Source organism: Podarcis melisellensis (assembly GCF_964234715.1).
Source record: "Podarcis melisellensis genome assembly, chromosome: 7".
Taxonomy (NCBI): Eukaryota; Metazoa; Chordata; class Lepidosauria; order Squamata; family Lacertidae; genus Podarcis; species Podarcis melisellensis.
The window spans coordinates 84,128,187-84,149,514 of NC_138539.1; the positions used below are offsets into that span (position 1 = coordinate 84,128,187).

General features: G+C 41.5%; 1 protein-coding gene and 2 long non-coding RNA genes across 5 annotated transcripts in view; 2 read left to right on the forward strand and 1 right to left on the reverse strand.

Moving 5' to 3' along the window:
- Positions 1–99: 99 nt before the first annotated feature.
- On the reverse strand, positions 100–2,175 carry LOC309373605. The gene is made up of 2 exons (XR_014170079.1): positions 1,331–2,175; positions 100–959 (listed from the first exon to the last, which is right to left on the reverse strand). It is a non-coding gene; the product is annotated as an uncharacterized lncRNA (long non-coding RNA).
- Positions 2,176–2,182: 7 nt separating this feature from the next.
- On the forward strand, positions 2,183–7,674 carry LOC309373608. The gene is made up of 3 exons (XR_014170085.1): positions 2,183–2,307; positions 3,280–3,944; positions 7,168–7,674. It is a non-coding gene; the product is annotated as an uncharacterized lncRNA (long non-coding RNA).
- A 717-nt stretch (positions 7,675–8,391) lies between these two features.
- The window catches only part of NAA16 (N-alpha-acetyltransferase 16, NatA auxiliary subunit), a 37,299-nt gene continuing 24,362 nt past the window's right edge, over positions 8,392–21,328 (forward strand). For 2 of the 3 annotated variants that reach the window (XM_081917776.1, XM_081917777.1), the window contains exons 1-8: positions 8,392–8,549; positions 11,883–11,967; positions 13,622–13,726; positions 15,968–16,125; positions 16,662–16,796; positions 18,496–18,649; positions 20,030–20,149; positions 21,203–21,298. In XM_081917776.1, coding sequence (XP_081773902.1) covers positions 8,496–8,549; positions 11,883–11,967; positions 13,622–13,726; positions 15,968–16,125; positions 16,662–16,796; positions 18,496–18,649; positions 20,030–20,149; positions 21,203–21,298 — 907 coding nt within the window. In that variant the 5' untranslated portion in view covers positions 8,392–8,495. The remainder of the gene's footprint in view (positions 8,550–11,882; positions 11,968–13,621; positions 13,727–15,967; positions 16,126–16,661; positions 16,797–18,495; positions 18,650–20,029; positions 20,150–21,202; positions 21,299–21,328) is intronic. The other variant, XM_081917775.1, reaches the window with a different exon arrangement.

Consider the following 21,328-nt stretch of genomic DNA (forward strand, 5'->3'; position numbering starts at 1 on the left):
AAAGCTTTTTGCTGTAATGTTCATGAAATGAAATACTAATAGGAATCCTTTCAAAGCGTTAATTCTATTATATGCTTTGGCACACCATTTTATTTTATTTTAAAGAAGCCTGAATAACTTTTCAGATACCTTTTAACTGAATAACTTTCTAAAAAAAAAGCCTAACGTAACTGGTATTATAGTTTGAAGTCTTCTTTATTCTGTTATATTTTAGACCCATTTATCCTAAACAGAACCCAATAAGGCAGACATGTATGTACAAAACGTTTTGTGTTGGGTTTTTTTTTTTTAAAAAGTGATCCCATTGAGATATCAAGATCAAAATTTGCAGGTAGCACTTAGAAATATATTAAATAATTAATATACTTATTAGAAATTTTTAATCACATTTATTTTTATAACCACTTTTTAAATTTTGTAACTTTAAAATGTAAAGGAAGTCCATCATGTGACACATCGTTTTAAAGCCCATGGAGTTCTGAAGAGATTGGTATTTTTAATTTTGAAATATCTCAATTCTTGGCTGAGCTGTTAAAGGTTTTTGTGTAGTTCAGCAAGGCCAAAATTGTCATTTTTATTTTATTTTTTAATTCCAAACCATAAGTCAAAAACGGGACGAGATAAATAAAATTTAGATTTAAACTTAGTTTGGATCATTCAACAAGTGTGCTAAATATTAAGGAAAAAATGGATGACACGACGTAAAAAAATTGGATCACTTGATATGGAATGACCCAACCCAATGGATGCAACCCAAGGGCATTTGTTACGAAATGGGTATGTATGCAGTTGAACTGTAGGGCTACAATCCTATGCACATTTGCTAAGGGGCAAGTTTCCTTTAAATGAGTGGGGATTACTTCTGTGTAAGCACGTTATGTGCTGCTGACTGCCGAGGAACAAATCACCAACAAGAGCTCAGGGTGTTGATCAGGAACTTCAAAAATACTTGCTGCTACCTATTAGGTGACGCGGGTGGCGCTGTGGGTTAAACCACAGAACCTAGGACTTGCCAATCAGAAGGTCGGCGGTTCGAATCCCCATCACAGGGTGAGCTCCTGTTGTTCGGTCCCAGCTCCTGCCAACCTAGCAGTTTGAAAGCACGTCAAAGTGCAAGTAGATAAATAGGTACCACGCCGGCGGGAAGGTAAACGGCGTTTCCATGCGCTGCTCTGGTTCGCCAGAAGTGGCTTAGTCATGCTGGCCACATGACCCGGAAGCTGTCTGCGGACAAACGCCGGCTCCCTCGGCCCATAGAGCGAGATGAGCGCCGCAACCCCAGAGTCGGTCACGACTGGACCCTAATGGTCAGGGGTACCTTTACCTTTACCTATTAGGTGACAACTGAAGAGCGATACCTAAAGATGTTGACCATTAGATTGACACTTAGGACGGCTGAAACCAAAGGCATAGAACTTTCTCTGGGCAGACAAAATTGAGGACTCAATACCTTGGAAGATGGCAGAGGCATTTACGCCACATGAAGCCAATCCATGCACGTTATAAGAGAAGAGCACATGAGAAACTGTTGAACTATTGAGCTAGTTATTCTGGCAGGCATCTTAACCAAGGTTTGGTTTTACAGTTCTGATTAGAACTTTTTTCACTGTATTTTTGTAAACAGAGACTGTTGTAGTATTTACATTACTTAAACGAAATAAATCAGTAATAATAAAAGCAAGGCTTATCTGCCACCCTACACGACCGCCATGCAGCCGCTTGCAGTAGCTAGAAGCAGACTCTTTGAGAATCCATGTCGCACCTGCCCAAAATTTGTACACCCTGGATATCCAGGTTGGTCAGAGAGATGTGTTGCCTTTACTGTCACAATTATTTTTGGTGTCATAACCAGAGATTTCCTTTCCCGTCAGGGTTGGGGGCAGGAGTGGAGCCAGGAAGTTTACATTATTTGTGGATTAACCCCCCCCCCCCGCTGAAAGACACTTGGTATAGAGATTTAATTTGCAGTAGCTTGTCCCATCTAGTGCTAGCAGGAGGAAAGTCGCAGCAGCTCTGTGGGAAAAGGGGTGGGAAGCTGACAAAAATAGGAGAAAAGACGAAATAGTGTTTTGATTGTATAGGTTACAAATGTTGAAATGTAATAAAATATAATTGGTGAAAAAATGAATATTTCTGCTGCCCGAATATATGTATAACCTTGAAGCAGCCTCTGTATACCCCATCTATCTTCATTCTACGTAATAAACCAATCTTCATTCCTTTGTTGTGTGAGCTTCTTTATTAGGCGTAAGGGTTAAAGCTGTACACCAATGTTCAACAGATACATGTACAGACCCCACACGAAAGGTCTTTTTTTTTTTTGATATATTTTTATTGAATTTTCCATCCATAACCCAAAAAATAACACAATAAAGAACATACAACACGTATAATTTCAGACTCTTAATTTCATTTTCCTTACTCTCCCGACTTCCTCATACCTCCCCTTTCTGCATTCTCATTTCAGATTAATTAATTAACAAATCCCTCCCTTGTTTTCAATTTAATTGTAAAAACATTCCATTTCTTTCACTTAACCATTATCGCTTTTAACCCCTCTTTTTTCTCATTCAACATCAATCTAACATTCACTAATTCTTGAGTATTTCTTTAAATAGTCTTTAAATTTTTTCCAGTCTTCTTCCGCCGTCGCTCTTCCCTGGTCTCGGATTCTGCTCGTCATCTCTGCCAGGCCCATATAGTCCATCACTTTCATCTGCCATTCTTCCACGGTGGGTAGATCTTGTGTCTTCCAGTACTTTGCTATGAGAATTCTTGCTGCTGTTGTAGCATACATGAAAAAAGTTCTGTCCTTCTTTACAACCGATTGGCCAACTATGCCCAGGAGAAAGGCCTCTGGTTTCTTAGGAAAGGTGTACCTAAGTACCTTTTTCAGTTCATTATAGATCAGTTCCCAGAAAGCCTTAATCCTTGGGCACGTCCACCAAAGGTGAAAGAATGTTCCTTCCCTTTCTTTACACTTCCAGCAATTATTTTCGGGCAAATGATAGATTTTCGCAAGCTTGACTGGGGTCATGTACCACCTATAAATCATTTTCATAATATTTTCTCTCAAGGCACTACATGCCGTAAATTTAATCCCGGTGGTCCATAACTTTTCCCAGTCAGCAAACATTATGTCATGACCAATATCCTGCGCCCATTTAATCATTGCAGATTTAACCATTTCATCTTGTGTATTCCATTTCAACAGCAAGTTATACATTTTTGATAGATTCTTAGTACTAGATTCTAGCAATTCAGTTTCTAGTTTTGAAGGTCTTAATCCTCTCAGAGCTGTATGTTGAAGACACGGGTGTTGTGGACATGCACGTAGGTTCAGACATACACCTCGTGACACTGGCAGCCTGGAGTAGCAAAATTAAAGGTTGAAACCAGAGATAAGAGGATCAGAAGAACAGAGGAAGTTGGAGGGATTTTGGAATTCAAGGAGAAATGTGTGGCCCTTAATGCATTGGATCAATAGCTTATCCCTAGAGTTTGAGTTTAAAAATTGAAAATTTGGAGCAGATTTCAGACAAAGTTGAAAAATGGCAGGCAGCAAGACACATAACTTCATGCTGTGCAAGTAAAAATAAAAAGTATTCCCACCGCTGCAGAATTTGAGTCCTTATTAAGTCCCAGAATATGACTATTTAAATTTACTAAGATTTCTGCCTGGCGTTGCTGCATAAACTGATGTTTATTTTACGGATATGGATTCAAAGACTAGTATTGCTCTCCACTGCTACACTTATATCAGTTTAACAAAGTGTTTGAACAACACAGTGGCTGGGATTCACTTAACAAATGCCATCAGCCGAAGCCCTGCAGCAGGGCTGTCCGGTGCGCAGTGGGGCTTTCCTTGTCACTGAATTCCAGCCTATATCCATAACTCATACTATAATGCTGAATATCATTTTCCACTGTAGCAGCCCCACGAGGTAAGTTACTAATAGTTTAATTATATAATTTTTGTAGATAGTGGCATGTTGCAAAAAAGAAAAGAAAGGAACATTGGAAACAGAAAAATAGTTGTTTAAATGAAAGTGTTGTCACTTTAATCAAAATAAATTATTGTAAAGGAAAAAAAATGATTAGTTTTCCATGTTTCTGGTATCCTGAGCATGAGCCAACAGGTTATGTACTGTATTTTTCGCCCTTTAGGACGCACCGTCCCATAAGGCGCACCTAGTTTTTTTGGGGGGAAATAAAGGGGAAAAAATTTCCCCCCAAGGCGCGGGGCTGGGGCGGGGGAGGCCCGCCTGAGCTTCCCCCGACCCCAGCCCCCAAACAGGCAGCTCTCTGCAAGCCGTGGGAGCCCAGTGCTAGCTCCCGCTGCTTGCGGAGAGGTCCGTGAAGCCTGCATTCGCCCCATAGGACGCACACACATTTCCCCTTCATTTTTGGAGGGGAAAAAGTGCGTCCTATAGGGCGAAAAATACGGTATTAACCTTCTTTGGCGATCACTCGTAGCCGAGTAAGATTGTCTTCCATAAACACGGTTTTAACAATGAGTCCATAAGTGACTATGGAGGCCAATTACGTACATACATAAGCTCATAGGAAACTGCTCTGACAGGCATGGTTAGCAAAAAAAAAAAAGAAACATTTTACAAATGGTGTTGAGCAAAACGTTTAAGATTTAAACACAGTTCAACGGCTGAGCAATACTGCTCCCTACAGCTCTGAAGGATCCTATAATTTCAGGGAATACCCCAAGTTTCCCAGTCAGCAATTTCACCAACTACTTTCAGCATAGTAGTTGCTTCTGGAAACATTAAGGCAGTCTCGTTTAAGTTTAATTATAATAGCTGACCATTGGTGGTTGTTGTTTAGTCATTTAGTCATGGCCGACTCTTCATCGTGTCTGACTCTTCATGACCCCCTGGACCAGAGCACGCCAGGCACTCCTGTCTTCCACTGCCTCCCGCAGTTTGGTCAAACTCATGCTGGTAGCTTCGAGAACGCTGTCCAACCATCTCGTCCTCTGTCGTCCCCTTCTCCTTGTGCCCTCCATCTTTCCCAACATCAGGGTCTTTTCCAGGGAGTCTTCTCTTCTCATGAGGTGGCCAAAGTATTGGAGCCTCAGCTTCACGAGCTGTCCTTCCAGTGAGCACTCAGGGCCAATTTCTTTAAGAATGGATGCGTTTGATCTTCTTGCAGTCCATGGGACTCTCAAGAATCTCCTCCAGCACCATAACTCAAAAGCATCAATTCTTCGGCGTTCAGCCTTCTTTATGGTCCAGCTCTCACTTCCATACATCACTGCTGGGAAAACCATGGCTTTAACTATACGGACCTTTGTTGGCAAGGTGATGTCTCTGCTTTCTAAGATGCTGTCTAGGTTTGCCATCGCCTTTCTCCCAAGAAGCAGGCGTCTTTTAATTTTGTGACTGCTGTCACCATCTGCAGGGACCATGGAGCCCAAGAAAATAAAATCTCTCACTGCCTCCATTTCTTCCCCTTTTATTTGCCAGTAGGTGGTGGGACCAGTGGTGGGATCTTCGTTTTTTTGATGTTGAGCTTCAGACCATATTTTGCGCTCTCCTCTTTCACCCTCATTAAAAGGTTATTTAATTCCTCCTCACTTTCTGACATCAAGGTTGTGTCACCTGCGTATCTGAGGTTGTTGATATTGGAGCCTCAGCTTCACGAGCTGTCCTTCCAGTGAGCACTCAGGGCTGATTTCCTTCGGAATGGATACGTTTGATCTTCTTGCAGTCCATGGGACTCTCAAGAGTCTCCTCCAGCACCATAATTCAAAAGCATCAATTCTTCGGCAATCAGCCTTCTTTATGGTCCAGCTCTCACTTCCATACATCACTACTGGGAAAACCATAGCTTTAACTATACGGACCTTTGTTGGCTGACCATCGGTACTGACATAAATTCTAGCTTCCAATACACTAGAAGTCTTTTAGCAAAATGCCCGGCCCAAGCTGGCCAAATTGGCAGGTCACAAGTGTCTAATAATAATTGTATAGTATAAACACAGCCAGGGACTAGAAATGTAGGTCCGCACTATATAGGGCATCTTCTTGTGCATAGGATTGCTGCTTAAATCTGAGCAGGAATTCTAAGCCAGATCCGTCCCCATTGACTAAGGAGGAAGTTTCACTGGTTTTAGTGAACCTTTTATTTCCCCCTCGTTTTAGCAGCCTCAGCCTAGGGCTCCCATCTTCCATTCCACTACACAAGCTGTGAGCACCCATGGATCTATGATTAAAACCTAATGTTTAATTACTTGTGTATTCCTTTGTTCTGTTTATCTGGAAACAGTTCCTACCTCCAATATCCTCTAAAATTGTTTCCCCAAATGCCCCGTGTGATTTATAAATGTTAATTGTATTTGTTGTGCTGACTGATGGTTTTATTTAACTAAACTGGAATATACTTTTATTCATTAGAAAAGGGAATGGGGTGAGGGCTGTTGAAGAAGAGAACACACTTTTGCTCTCCTTCAGCAGTTATCAAACGTGCATGCTTAATTTTATTATATTTACTGTACTCAATGGAGTCAATCATTTGTTCATATTTATGAGTTTTCAAGATGAGATGGACTGTTTAGGGCAGCCCTGTTTAGGGAAGCTTTTAATGTTTAACAGATTATTTTAACATTTTGTTTGAAGCCACCCAGAGTGGCTGAGGAAACCCAGCCAGGTGGGCGGGGTATATTATGGAAGAAAGGGGTAAAGTTTACTGCATGTACGATGTTAAAGGAAAATATAATGAAAATGATGTATAGATGGTACTTAACTCCGGTTAAATTAGCCAAGATTTATCATAGTTGTGATAATATATGTTGGTATATTATAGAAGAAAGGGGTAAACTTTACTGCACGTACGATGTTAAAGGAAAATATAATGAAAATGATGTATAGATGGTACTTAACTCCGGTTAAATTAGCCGAGATTTATCATAGTTGTGATAATATATGTTGGAAATGTAAAGAAAAGGAAGGTACCTTTTATCACATGTGGTGGACATGCCCCAAGGTGAGAGACTTCTGGGAAAAGATTTATAATGAATTTTTAAAAAATGTTGAAATATACATTCATTAAAAAAACCAGAGGCCTTTCTCCTCGGAATAATAGGTTCTGAATTGCCCAAGAAAGATGTAAAGTTATTTTTGTATGCCACAACTGCTGCTCAAATTTTAATAGCCAAGAAATGGAAAACACAAGAACTACCAACTGTGGAAGAATGGCAGATGAAAATGATGGAACATATGGAGCTGGCTGACCTTACTGGAAGAATCCGTGATCAGAAAGAAGAGGAATACCAAGAAGAGTGGAAGAAATTCAAAGACTATTTGAATAAATACTGTGATATTAAAAATTAGAAATTACTTGAAAGTACCAAAATAGGCCTGGGACTAAGAGTTAATTAAATAAATAAGACTTAGAACTTTAAGAAAAGTTAAGAAATTTTATTTCAATTGGAATACTGTGTTTTAAAAACGATATCAGAAAACTGCTACATTTTATTTACAAGGAAATTCAGATGGGAGGACTTAGAGGAAGTCCAAAACATGTTTATGAGGACAGAAGTTTAAATAACTAATTAATTTGTGTTGTTTAGGTATTTACCGGTAATTTGCTCTCCTTTTTTTGTTTGTTTATATTTGTGGTTTTGTCTTTTTTCTTTTTGCTTTGTCCTTTTGTTGTGGCACGTGTAATATTTGTAAGAAACTTAATAAAAATTATTTATTAAAAAAACATGGGTGGGGTATAAGTAAATTATTATTATTATATTATTATTAAAATATTTTATTATTATTATTATTATTATTATTATTATTATTATTATTATTATTATTATTATTATTATTATTATTATTATCATCAGGAGCTATTTGGGAAAATTACAAACATCCATATTAGAAATTTTCTGCGAGCGCAGGTACTCCCTCGCCCCGCCCCCTCGGGGGCAACGAGGAAGTCCTCGCGAAACGACGAAGCTCCCAGAGCCACTTGAGTACTACAAGTCCCAGAAGGCCAGAGTGCTGCTTCCGGTTAACCTCTTCCTTGCCGCGTCCGTTTCCCTGGCTCTGGAGGTCCTCGGTGGTCTTTGGGCCGTGAAGACACACACACACAGAATGAGACACCCCCCCCCCAATAAAAATCCCCTCAGCTCTGCTTTCTTTCCCTCAGGCCTCCCGTCTGTATAGGCCCGACGCGCCTCCTGAGGCCTTTTCCCTGCCCCTCAGGCTGTGTCACCGTCAGGCGAGAGCCGCGGCCTCCCGCGAAGCCCCTCCTCTCTCCGGCTCCACGGCGGCGGCGGCGGCGGCGCCTCCTCCTTCTCCTCCGGGCCTGAGAGGCAGCTTCCCCTCACGCCCGGCCGCCGCCGCTAGGGGCGCTCCGGAGGCCTCGGCGTCGGGCGGGAGGAGAGGGCTCGGCGGGCTGCGCGGCGCTGGGCCGGGCCGGGGCGAGGGAGCTGAGGGCCGGCCGCGCCCGCCCGGGCCATCGCGGGCTGCCGGCGAAGCCCCGCCATGCCTGCCGCGCCGCTGCCGCCCAAGGAGAGCAACCTCTTCAAGAGGGTCCTGGTGAGGAGAGAGGGCAGGGCCTTCCTCGGGGTGGGGTGGGGGTCGGCAGCACCCTCGTCGTCCTCGTCCCCCCCCCGCCTTCCTTCCCTTTGTGCGGCGCCCGCCCTGGAGCTGAGCCCCCCGACCTAGCCCTCCTTTCCGGGCCTCCCCTGGGCAGGAGGAGGGACGCGGAGGCCTCTCTCGGCTCCCCTCCTGGTGTCCCCTCGGCCGGATTTACATATATGCTAAACAAGCTGAGGGCCCCACTCCAAAATATACTTCTTAATTCTCTCACTATTCACATACTTAATTGTCTCTCACTCTTAATTGTATTCAGCAATTACTTTGATAAAATACCTATTTTGTTATGTGCAAATAGGTACTTATTAGGTCCATAAATTACCATATAGCATATATTCCAACACACAAAACAGTGACAATTGACAAAGGACAGCTGGACATATAAAGGGCCACATTACTTTCAGTAGCTTAGGGCCGCATCAAACCTAAATCCGGCCCTGGGCTCTCTCTCTCCCCCCCCCCCACGCCCTTCTGCTGTCAGTTGCAGGCAGCAGATCATTTGTGCATTTCGTTTGTTTTGTTCAATTTGCCTGCTGTCTTTCCTCCCGAGGCCTCATCCTGCTCTCTCCTGCCCACCCACCCTGAATATCCCACGCTGGAGATCCCCCGTGGCTTCATCAGGACCGAGGACATGGGAGAAGTGCAGGATTTGCTCCAGCCCTCCAGCTGGGCCCGCCAGGGGCTTCCACAAGGGAAGCCAGCTGGCAGGATCCGAGCCTCTTGTGTACAGAGCCCTGCCAGCCAGGCTGGTAGCCCAGAGAGCCCCCCCCCTTCCTCCATGAGTGGGGTTGAGCCCTCTTCGAAACCCACCCAAGTTATGGTCATAGCTGTTTGCAAAGGACCGCCTCCAACTCTGCAACCCCATGAACACGACAGGGTTTAATTTGAAATGAGCATGCAATAGGATTATGCTGTCCAGCTGCAACCCAGTAAAGCTGCATTAGACACAGCGGGGCTTGTTTCCCATTGAACACCCCGAAAAGTTGCATCCATTAAACTCGCTCCAGTGGGAATAATTTCTACTGAATCAAACAAGATTGAGTAAAACAGCTTAGGATCATGCTGCACTTCAGCAACTTTTTCACCTCCTTTCCCTCATTTTAAATCAGGTCCCCAACCACTCTTCTTAGCCCCCCCTGAAGCCCCAAACGTACAAAACTCTTTTTTGGGAGGGAGTGGGTTGTGTTCAGAAGCCGACTTGCATTCTGCATGTTAACCATGCATGTAATAATAATAAATAATAATAAAAACTTTTATTTATATCCTGCCCTCCCCAGCCGAAGCTGGGCTCAGAGCGGCTAACATCAAATGTATAACACATTAACATAAAACCAGACAATCAATTAAAATACATCCTCAAATCAGATCAGGATCAGAATAAAATCCAATCGGATGGCAGCCCGCAGATTAGGGTTGGGGACTTTAAATGCTCACCAGGCCCAACTGTTTGTGCTGAACTTATATAGGCCTGTGAGAAAAATTGGGAGGCCACTTTCATGCAAGTTCTTATGAAAGGGGAGAGGGAGTCAGACTGAACCCCGACCAAAGGCCTGGCAGAACATCTCCGTCTTGCAGGCCCTGCAGAAATATGTCAAGTCCCGCAGGGCCCTAGTCTCTTGTGAAAGAGCGTTCCACCACATTGGAGCCACAGCCGAAGAAGCCCTGGCTCTAGTTGAGGCCAGCCTGACCTCTCTGTGGCCTGGGACCTTCAGGATGTTTTTATTTGAAGACCGTAAGTTCCTCCTTTGCTTCCCCAGCTCCTCCTTTGCTTCCCCAACTTAGGAGAAGTCAGGGTCACCTGTGCCCACAACCTTCCTTTAGAAACAGGCTCCCTTGGTCCTTGCAGCTTTCCTTCCCCATGAAACGGTATACCCTAGCAGTCAGTGTGCTGTCACTGCGGGCATTTCTACACAAGCTTCAAAAGGAAGCGTACAAAACCAGTCATCACAATGTACTGGATGACCCAGGCACCAAGACAATAATAAATCAGTAGGTATGGGGTGAAGGGGCCTCCACATGGTGTTTTGAAATGCTTCTGGAGTCTTCTAAAAGACACTCATTTTTTGTAATTGACATTTCCACCCCCCCCCCTTTCTTGTACTAATAAATTACCATGTTAAACATGTGGGCAGTGTTTGATTATATATGAGCAGTCAAAAAGTTTTTTTTTTAATCTGTCAGATTCCAACCTTTGTAAAACTGCTTGGTTTTAATACTGTATTTTGCTGGGAAAATGGGGAGAAGTGGAGTTAGTTTGTGTAGGTGTGGGTAACTTTTTTCACTTAGGGGGATAATCTGCTGGGAGGTGCATAACATTGGTGGGCAGAGCAAAAACGATTGGTAGACCTAGAGGCAAACAATCTGGAAGAAAAACCACCCTGCTACAATTCTCACCATGATTTCTGCCACTTAGAAACTCCAAGTCTATGGAGGCTTACTCAGAAGTAAGCCCCACTAGGTTTGATGGCATTTCTAAGAAGAACATAGGAAAATTTAAATTCAACAGACAGTTGCTGTTGGAAAGCAAATTAAGCCAACTCTTTTCTGACTTGGGCGTGCTAAATGTGCACACAGAGGCACACAGGCCTGGTTCACATATTGTATAGCTGAAAACAGACTTGTTTAATTTGGATGTACTGTACACTGGTTTAAGCTGCTGAGAAGTTCACTCCTTCCCCACTCCTGCTGCTGCATCACCAAGCAGCAAGCCAGAGTCCAGCTTGTAGTTCCTGAAGCTGGATTTGTGGTTTGTTTCTCTAAGCAAACCATGAGTGGTAACAAAGGTTTGTTCTTTGCATTCTGCTGGTGGTTTGTTTGGAGGAAATAAACCACAGCTCCTGGTTTGAACACCACAGCAAGCCAGACTCCCGACTTGTTGCCTAGAGTATGGCAGGAGCAGTGGAAGAGCAGAGTGAGAACTTTTATTGTTCACATAAAATCATTGCTTAACTTGTATGGCCCAGTTTGCCTGTCAGAACTCTTATTGGACACCTGGAGGCATTTAGCAAGGGGAAACGTCAGGTAAGGAAAAGGAAAAAAAGTTAGGAACTATTCTCTGCCACTGCTGTTTTTCATTTTTGAAAATTACTGTCAGTTTCCCTGCATATATTTGATTGTGTTATATCGTTTGACCCTCAGAGATCTCATTAAAAGGCAATCTTGTCAGTGATTTGAAGTGCCACTGAAGAAGCTAATGGATTGTGATACTAAGTTAAGTAAGAGATTACTTTTTAAGATAGGTGTAACCTAATCTTATTTTTTCCCCCTTCCTAGAAATGTTATGAACAAAAACAGTACAAAAATGGGCTCAAATTCTGTAAGATGATCCTTTCCAATCCAAAGTTTGCTGAGCATGGAGGTAAGTGCATTATTTTAATTTATTCATTTTCTTAAAGCAGGGGTGTCCAACAGGTTGATCGTGATCTAGTGGTCGATCCCTGGGTGGTTTTGGTCAATCGCGGGCTCCCTTTCCTTTCCGGTGGCAAAAGAGTATCCAGCTTGCCCGTTCCTCAATTCACGTACGATTGCTAGAATGGAAGATGGAGTTTTCCCCTTTTTCCTTTTCCTTTAATAAATCTCAGCATTTTTCTATCCTCTCCCTAAAAAAAGCTCAAAACTTTGACCTGAACCCCCGCTCCCCCCCAGAAGGGGTAGATCACTGCCAGTTTTTTATTCTCTGAGTAGATCGCAATCTCTTTGGAGTTGGACGTCCCTGTCTTAAAGGATGTTTACCCAGCAGATATTCAGAGTGTTTGTTTTACACCATTTAGAATGATAAATTTTAAACTTCAAGTATATTGAAATAATTTAAAACAAGCCTTTCCTTCTGAGCAGTGGTAGAAACTCTGCTATATAAGCTAAGTGCCAAATGACACTAGGTTACGTTTGCCACAACAGACTGTCTAGTTGCCTTTTTTTGCAGTGACATTTCTTATTATTCCTTTTCTATACCAATTTACATTTTAAAGAAAAATCTCAAAGCGGTTTACATCACATTAAAACATCAAATAAAACAATTCAGAATAAAGCGACAAGAAATCTCCCGTGATCGGACGACTGGCTGGCATGCAGCAGCATCTTTTGATGTGGGGGTGTGCAGTAGCAGAAAATGCTGCAGCCTGCTAGCCAGATGGAGATGTCAGTCGCCAAACCTAGAGACGAGGCATTGTCACTTGGGTGAAATTGGATCTGCACCAGTTGCAAAATGTTCCTGGCACCTGTGGAATTTCAGACAATGCTTCTGAGCAGAACCTTAGAGAATTCAGTCTTGGTCTGGTGTACGTGTACAAAAGAATGAGGTGGTAAGGTGAATTGTGCCATTTCAAACTGCAGATGGTAGATTTTGCTCCTATATCTATAAATAAGTAGAAAACTAGCAAAATTGGGAATTAGCTGAACTACAGCCTTTTCTCTCACATGCTAGATGTTTCTTGCACAGCTTGTGTGTTTGTGTATTTCAAAATGGGGGCATCCTCACCAGAAGTCTGAAAGCTCATTACAATTCAAAACCTGTTCCCTTTTGTGGTAGTCTTTGTTTTGTTTTATACTGGTACAATCTGTATCCTGAACTGTTACACTTTCTCCTACCACTCTGTTCTGAAGGTGTAGAGATCAGAACTCTCTGGTTTCTGGCAATGAATGCATGTTCCATGATAGTTGTTGGTCATAGGTTATTATTGAGTTAAGCTTGAATAATTTCACTTTGATTTACTCTGATTCAGAGCTGCTTTGTTTGGGGAGCGGGGCAGTGTTTTCTCCTTCCATTCTGCAGAGCAAGAGCAGGATGATGTACACATTCTTCTGTGTGCTCTAGACTTAGCTGCCCCACCCCACAAAATAGTGAATGAGAAGCTTTTGTGGATGTGTGGGATGGTGAGAATCCATACCTGTGTTTGCATCCATGTATTCCCAAGAGGCGCTTGGATGATGATGATGATTAGATGGGGACGGTGAAACTTATCACACGTGTGTTGCTTAAACTTGATTCTTACATTATAAAATATTTCTTACAGAAACTTTGGCTATGAAAGGACTGACCTTGAATTGTTTAGGGAAGAAAGAAGAAGCATATGCATTTGTTCGCAAAGGCCTTCGTAATGATGTAAAAAGTCATGTGTGTATCCTTTCAAATAGTACACCAATTTCAATTTTTCCTAATAGTTCTGAAATCCTCTTTATCTACCCCTCTCAATTATTATCCAGTGAATACTTTGTTATGAAACAAATTTGAGCATTTTATATTTAAATGTATAGATTAAGCCATTAGATATTGTCTAACATACCTGTGGCTAACCTGTGGCCATCTAGATATTGTTGGGACTCCAACTCCCTGCCAACCGTCAGGAATAATGGGAATTCTAGTCCCACAACAACTGGTGGGTCATAGATGAGCCCCTCCTGGTCTAACAGCTTAATTTGATATGTAATCTGTTAAATTTAGGAAATTCTAAAATGCAGTGTATTAGTCATAACACTGGATTCCTGGGTACTTATTGTAGGTCAGCACAAAACGTGTGATGTTTCCTATGCCATTCTGTTTCTGCAGGGATGGGGGACCCTTTTATTCTGGCAGGCTGGATCCTGTGGACTCCTGCCCTAGACACCAGCCTTATAGGTTAGGCTGAAAGAGCCACTGCCTGAGGTTACTCAGTGAGTTTCATGATGGAGTGGGAATTTGAACGCAGGTTTTTCCAGTGATGCTTGTTTTTAGCAGGGGTGGAAATCTCCAGCCTGTGGGCCTAGTTAGCCCTCTAAGCCTCAGAGGTTTGCTCCCCAGGCTGTTTTGTCTTTCCTGGGCCTGATGTAATAATATATGGCACTGGGCACAGGAAAGTCCAGGCCTCAAATAAAGGAAGAATTCTGAGCACCCACAAAGTATGCTTCTGATTCTTCCTTTGCAGATGCTTCTTGAACTTTGAATTACTTGACATCCTGTAATGTCAGGGGATGGAAAGGTGGTTGAGGCCACCCACCTGCTCACATGGTTTGCAGAGCCCGGGCCAGTTCTGGATCTGCCCATAGGGACTTCCCACCCCTGACCTACAGCCGTACTTTTGAGGGTACAAATCTGTCAAAGGAACTTGCAAACAACACCAGTGCCTATTAAAAACACACCCAGATTACTAATCCAGGGAGGGGGGTCCTTCCCCCAGGGCCCATGGCACCTTCCAGCTGGAGCAGGAGGGGCCAGGCTCCTGGCGTCTCCTCTGGCCTGCTTGGCCTTCTCCTCCTGGCTTTCTGTTCACAGAGCAGTTGTCAAGAACTTCCTTCATGTCATGCTTCTGTCCTTCTGACATGCAGCTGCTTCATCTTCTCAGCTGCTTAGCCTCCTTGAATTTGAGTCATTCTGCAGAAAGGCAGGTAGCAAAAACAATCAAAATAATTTTAAGGAAAATAATATGTTTTGTCCATACATCACCTCAGCCTCATGGTCTAAACAAGTAATAGGCTATTTTGTGAAAATGAAGAATACCTAATATCACATGATTTCCTCCTCCCTTGGCTTATGGCAGCAGAGTATCCGATGGCTTAGTCATATAAGAAGAAGAAGAGTTTGGATTTGATATCCCGCCTTTCACTCCCTTTAAGAAGTCTCAAAGCGGCTAACAATCTCCTTTCCCTTCCTCCCCCACAACAAACACTCTGTGAGGTGAGTGGGGCTGAGAGACTTCAGAAAAGTGTGACTGGCCCAAGGTCACCCAGCAGCTGCATGTGGAGGAGCGGAGACGTGAACCCGGTCCCCCAGATTACGAGACTACCGCTCTTAACCACTACACCACACTGGCATACAAACGTGGCATGGGAGCAAAACCTTATCTTTACCTTTGGCCTCCAGTTCATCTGGGCCTTTGTCTAGCAATGTCCAGAAGGGTTACATCACTACTGTAGTATGGGAGATTTTTCATGAGGAATAAACTCTCACTAGGATTGGGAAATACTTCAGTTTTCTAGGTGCCAGGATGTCTTGATTCCCAGACAACTGAGCACTTTGGACTTCTTTAACCCAAGGAACTTCTCCACAATTTTCTGTTGAAGTGCTATGGTAAAATGGCAATTTAACATTTAACTGGCAGATGCACAACTATACCATTAATGCTGAATGCCTGCGCAAAAACATTGTTCACATCAAAGTGCTATTAAATGCCACATCATATTGCTAACTCCTGTGTTGTATTTTGTATTTGAAATCGCTCCCATGGCTATATAAATCCTTCATTGTAATATGTCTTTGCTCATGCTCTTAAGTTGAGATAAATGAATAACACTCATTTATGAATCCTTTCAGGACTATAAACATTTGTCTTCAACTCCCCGTCCCCCCACCCCCCAAAAACAGTGAATTTCCTTAACTCTGTTAGGTTGGCATGTTTATGGACTCCTGCAGCGCTCTGATAAAAAATATGATGAAGCTATTAAGTGCTATCGAAATGCTCTGAAATTAGATAAAGACAATCTACAAATTCTACGAGATCTCTCACTGTTGCAGATCCAAATGAGGGATCTTGAAGGCTACAGAGTAAGTAATTCCTCCGGTTTTTGTGTTGAGCTTAACCGAAAACTTGCAAAGTGCTCTCTGAATATTTACTAGAGTTGAGAGGAGCATTTGAGTTTAATTAGGTTGGGGAAATGGACATGCCAATGTTATCTGGGCACCATCTTATGGGTATATGATTTATTTGCCATGTTCAAAACCACCATTGTACAGAACAATGGGGGGGGGGGAACTTTACAAAACTGTAGCACACGGGAAAATGGAAAACCGTTCTTGATGTAGTACCTTCCATTGCTACTTGCAACACTATTCTTTAATTCTGGAGGAGTGGCAGTGACAGTGGCAAATTGTAAATTTACTTGCTAGTAAACATAGTTAAAGTCAGAGGTTGGGCTGCAGTTATAAGTATAAGAAGTCCAGCTGAGCTTTTCTAGTTTTCTTTGCAGTTAAGTCTTCATCCTTTTTTTCATTAAACAGAATCCTTTTGCACTGTTGGTTAAGAATGGCAAAATTAATTATTTGGTAGATTATATTTAGTTATATTCATTTTCTCTTTAAAGGAGACCAGGTATCAGCTGCTGCAGCTGCGGCCCACGCAGAGGGCTTCTTGGATTGGATATGCAATTGCATATCATTTGCTAAAAGATTATGATATGGCCTTAAAATTACTGGAAGAGTTTAGAAAAACTCAGCAGGTAAGATCTTTTAAAAATGTCAATTATTGTACACAGTTAAGAATCTGAGTAAGTGTACTGTAGTCAGAATGATTACTTATTTTCTGCTTTTCTATCCATTGTTCGAAAGAATTACAACTTTGGGACATAAAGCAAAGATGATGTGCCATTGTTTTATGAAATGTTTCCATTTATTGTACAGTCAGTATCAAATTCCTTATAGCCTCAGTTATGTTAGTGGAATGATAAACTAATCAAGTACCAGAGATTGTGATACATTATACACCTGAAATTAAAAAATAGGATGCCACGGGCAACGCACACAGGTGGTTCAACATACGCAAGTCTTTGTACTTTGTCCTTGGTGGAATACCAGAAGAGTATTGTGAGTTGTCTGTAAAGCTGTCATTTTTGATGGGTGGATCAAATTTGATCTCTACAGGTCCCTCTAATAATTTTGTTGTCAGACTTTTCTGTGAAAAAGCTAAATTTAAATGGAAACCATTAAGCCACGATATCATGAAGAATTGACAAATGGTGTTGTCAGGTAGCACACAAATTCAGTTCAAAGCATCTGTTTATAATTTATGCTGGTGGGTGGAATTATTCACTTCCTGAATCATATACAGTGGTACCTTGGTACAGTGGTGCCTCGCAAGACGAAATTAATCCGTTCCGTGAGGCTCTTCGTATAGCGGTTTTCTCGTCTTGCGAAGCAAGCCCATTGACAGCTTAGCGGATTAGCGCTATTAGCGGATTAGCGGCTTTTAGCGATCAGCTGTTAAGCGGTTTATCAGTGGATCAGCTGATAAGCGGCTTAGCGGCTTAGGAAAAAAGGGGGGGAAGGGGGGGAAACCCACAGGAACTCGCAAGACATTTCGTCTTGCGAAGCAAGCCCATAGGGAAATTCATTTTGCGAAGCGCCTCCAAAACGGAAAATCCTTTCGTCTAGCTGGTTTTCCGTCTTGCGAGGCGTTCGTCTTGCGGGGCACCACTGTACTCGGAACGGCTTGGCTCCTGTACAAATCGGCTCCCGAACGCTGCAAACCTGGAAGTGTTCCGGTTTCTGAATGTTTTTCGGAAGCCAAATGTTCGATGTTGCTTCCATGGCTTCCGACTGAGTGCAGGAAGCTCCTGCAGCCAATTGGAAGACGCGCCTTGATATTTGAACGGTTTCGGGAGTCAAACAAACTTCCGGAACGGATTATGTTCGAGAACTGAGGTGCCACTGTAAATGCTTTTTTTTTTTAACCTCTGGAATAATATGAACCTGGAACATTGTGGCATTTTTGGTACTTCAGTGAGGGATAACGCTATCAAAATACTTTGTTTTGGGGTTTTATATACCTGGGTTCAAAATACAGGTCCCCCCTTTATAATGCATGGCAGCAGGAGACTTGTTTCTCTTCTTGCTGCATCTCTTTTTAAAATTGGAAAGCATGTATGCATTAAGTATGAATAGTACAGTATAGATGTACTTTGATACCAGAGTAAAAAATGTATCCTAAGAAAAGAAGCAAATATGAATGTCAATAGTTGAGAGGATAATTGAGATCAACTTATTGCTTTGTCATTTTTCAAGGCAAGAATTCTTTTAAATGATTGTTCATTTCCAAGTTCTAATTCAACTATCCAGTGTCCTTTTATTAATCAAAAAAGAACTTTTGTGAAGTTAGTCTTCTGGGGCAGATTAAATGTTAACTATTCTGTTATTTTCCAGATCCCTCCTAATAAAATAGACTATGAATATAGTGAATTAATATTGTACCAGAATCAAGTTATGAGAGAGGCAGATCTGTTTCAAGAATCTCTGGAACACATAGAAACTTACGAGAGGCAAATATGTGACAAGCTCATGATAGATGAAATAAAAGGTAATATTTTTTTTTCCTTTTCACATGCTGAAAATATCCCTTGGTGTGTGAATCTTGGTGTGTGAGGTGGTTCAGTCTAGGGAGCTGGGGACCATTAAACCTAGAGGAAGATCACGTTTCCCCCTTGTCATTAAGTGTTTTTTGGGGGACTCTGTGTGTGTAATATAAACACAGACATGCATGCACACACTGTGCAGACACATGCCAGTCCATAAACATTTGTCTGAAATGTTCAAACAGTTTAAAGGAAAGGCTACTCTAGATTAAAAAGATACCCTATAGCGCCCATCCCTGTCTGCTTCATCATGCTCCCATTCCATCACTGCAAGAGCTCCCATGGCAGGCTCTTTCACCAAACTGCCTGGTGAGGTTGAAAGGCAAGCTGAGCACCACCACCATCCTTTTGTATTTTTAAAATTCATCTAACAAAAGTTATTTACCTCATGATGGCAAGAAAACCTCTTAAGCAGTGCTTGTTTTCAAGAAAAATAGGTGCTGTACTGTTTTTAATACTTGATTGGGAGCCGCCCAGAGCGGCTGGGGAAACTCAGCCAGATGGGCAAGGTATAAATAATAAATTATTATTATTATTATTATTATTATTATTATTATTATTATTATTAATTTATTAAGTTTTAACAATCAAAGAAATTCCAAACCAGCAAACAGAAAAAAGAAAAAACACAAAAAAGATATAAAAACATAAAAGCACAAAAATACAAAATACAAAAATACAAACATTTAACATAAAAAGGGGGGGAAAACACATAAAAAGAAAAATCAAAAATCCCTCTCTTCCTCACGCCTCCCTTTTTTGTGTCCCTTTTGAAAATTGGTTCAGCAAATTCATATCCTATTAGTTTATCCTTAATTATTTTTCCTCACATATTATAACTTCAAATTTTCATCTATCTATCAATCCAATCTTACATTTTACCTCGTTGCTAGAACCCCTTCAATTCATTTCAATGTCATCAACATTCAGAAATTTTACAATGTTTCTGTAAATAAATTTTAAATTTCCTCCAGTCTTCTTCCACCAACTCTTCTCCCTGGTCTCGGATTCTGCCAGTCATTTCCGCCATAAATAATAAATTATTATTATTATTATTATTATTATTATTATTATTATTATTATTATTATTATTATTACCATGAAGTCATTACACTAAGTCGCTGGGTGACTCAGGGCAGCGCTGAACAGACGCAGCAAGACCTGTCTCATTATCCTAATCAGAATGCTCATTCCATAGTCGGTCAGTGTCATCATCACTGTGGCTAATTGGCTCTTTCAGGCTTCCAGAGTTGAAGACTTCGCCTTCCAGCTGTAGAATGTTTCCCTTAACTTAAATCTGGTTTATTATTTTATTCTTACTTTAGGAGAAATGTTGTTGAAGTTGGGAAGATTGAAAGAAGCTTCTGAAGTCTATAAAGAGCTTATTGACCGGAATGCAGAAAATTGGTGTTACTATGAAGGCTTGGAGAAAGCTCTACAGCCACGTAAGTGTTGTAGTTATAAACTTGCTTTGCACTTCCTTTATTAAGCAATTGGTGTCTTGTTAAGTTCAGAAATCGGAACTCTTGGAACCCTAGACCTTGAAAAGAAGATGGGTATTTGAATTTCATTGTCCAGCATAATTTCCAGTGTTTTATCTACTTATAAGCCTATCTGGACTCAAAACCATAAATCATTATCAGGCCCTGCTTCATATGGAGGAGCCTAAAGAGTGAGCTAAATGCCTACGTTCCTTATTGAAGTGATAAGCTTACAGCCTTTTAGCTACTTGTTTTTTTTAAGGTACTTCAGTGTACAGAAAACCCATCACCCTGAGATTAAGAGTCTCGTCCTGTACCAACTGAGCTGCATCAGAAGTATAGCTCAAAATACTATCTTTGGAAAAATGCTGCCAGAGAAATGATGGTATACAAATGGAAGAACTACATATAATTACTAAATTTACTCTTAAATGTGCTTCACTGCACTATGCATAACTATTACATTACAAAATTTATAATGAAATTTCAATGCTATGCTCCCATTTACTGCTGTTTACACTCAACGGCTTCAGTGGAGTTAAGCACAGTTAGAGGATGGCAGCCTTTTAAAGATTATATTTTAACCTTTATAACAATGCTACTTTTTTAAGGTGCTCATAGAATTGCTTCCTCCTCCATGGTAACTTCTGGAGCTCCAACATGTGGTTTCAGAACTGAGGATTTATGTACTGCAGTTTGACTTTTGACATTGATGAAATATTTTGCAACATGGTTGCACCACAAAATTGTTTGGTTTTTTAAAATGCGCGCGTGCACACACAGTATATTTCTATCTTTCTTTCATCAGCTGTTCTCTTTCATCATACTGAAAACTGCTTTTCAACCTGTTCTATATAAAAAAATGCAGTTTGAGATGTTCACCAAGGGCTTCTGTTGAAGAGGACAAGATAAAATTCCTACTAGTGTAGTTTTCCATATTGCATATAGGCACACTTGTGATTTAAACCAGATGCTTATAACAAAGACTCAAACTGTACATTTATCATCCACCAATAGGCTCTTTAGATGAGAGACTAGAAATGTATGAAGAAATAAGCAAGCAACATCCAAGAGCGGTTTCACCTAGAAGATTACCTTTAAACTTTGTCACAGGTAACATTGCATATTTCTTTTGTACCTTTA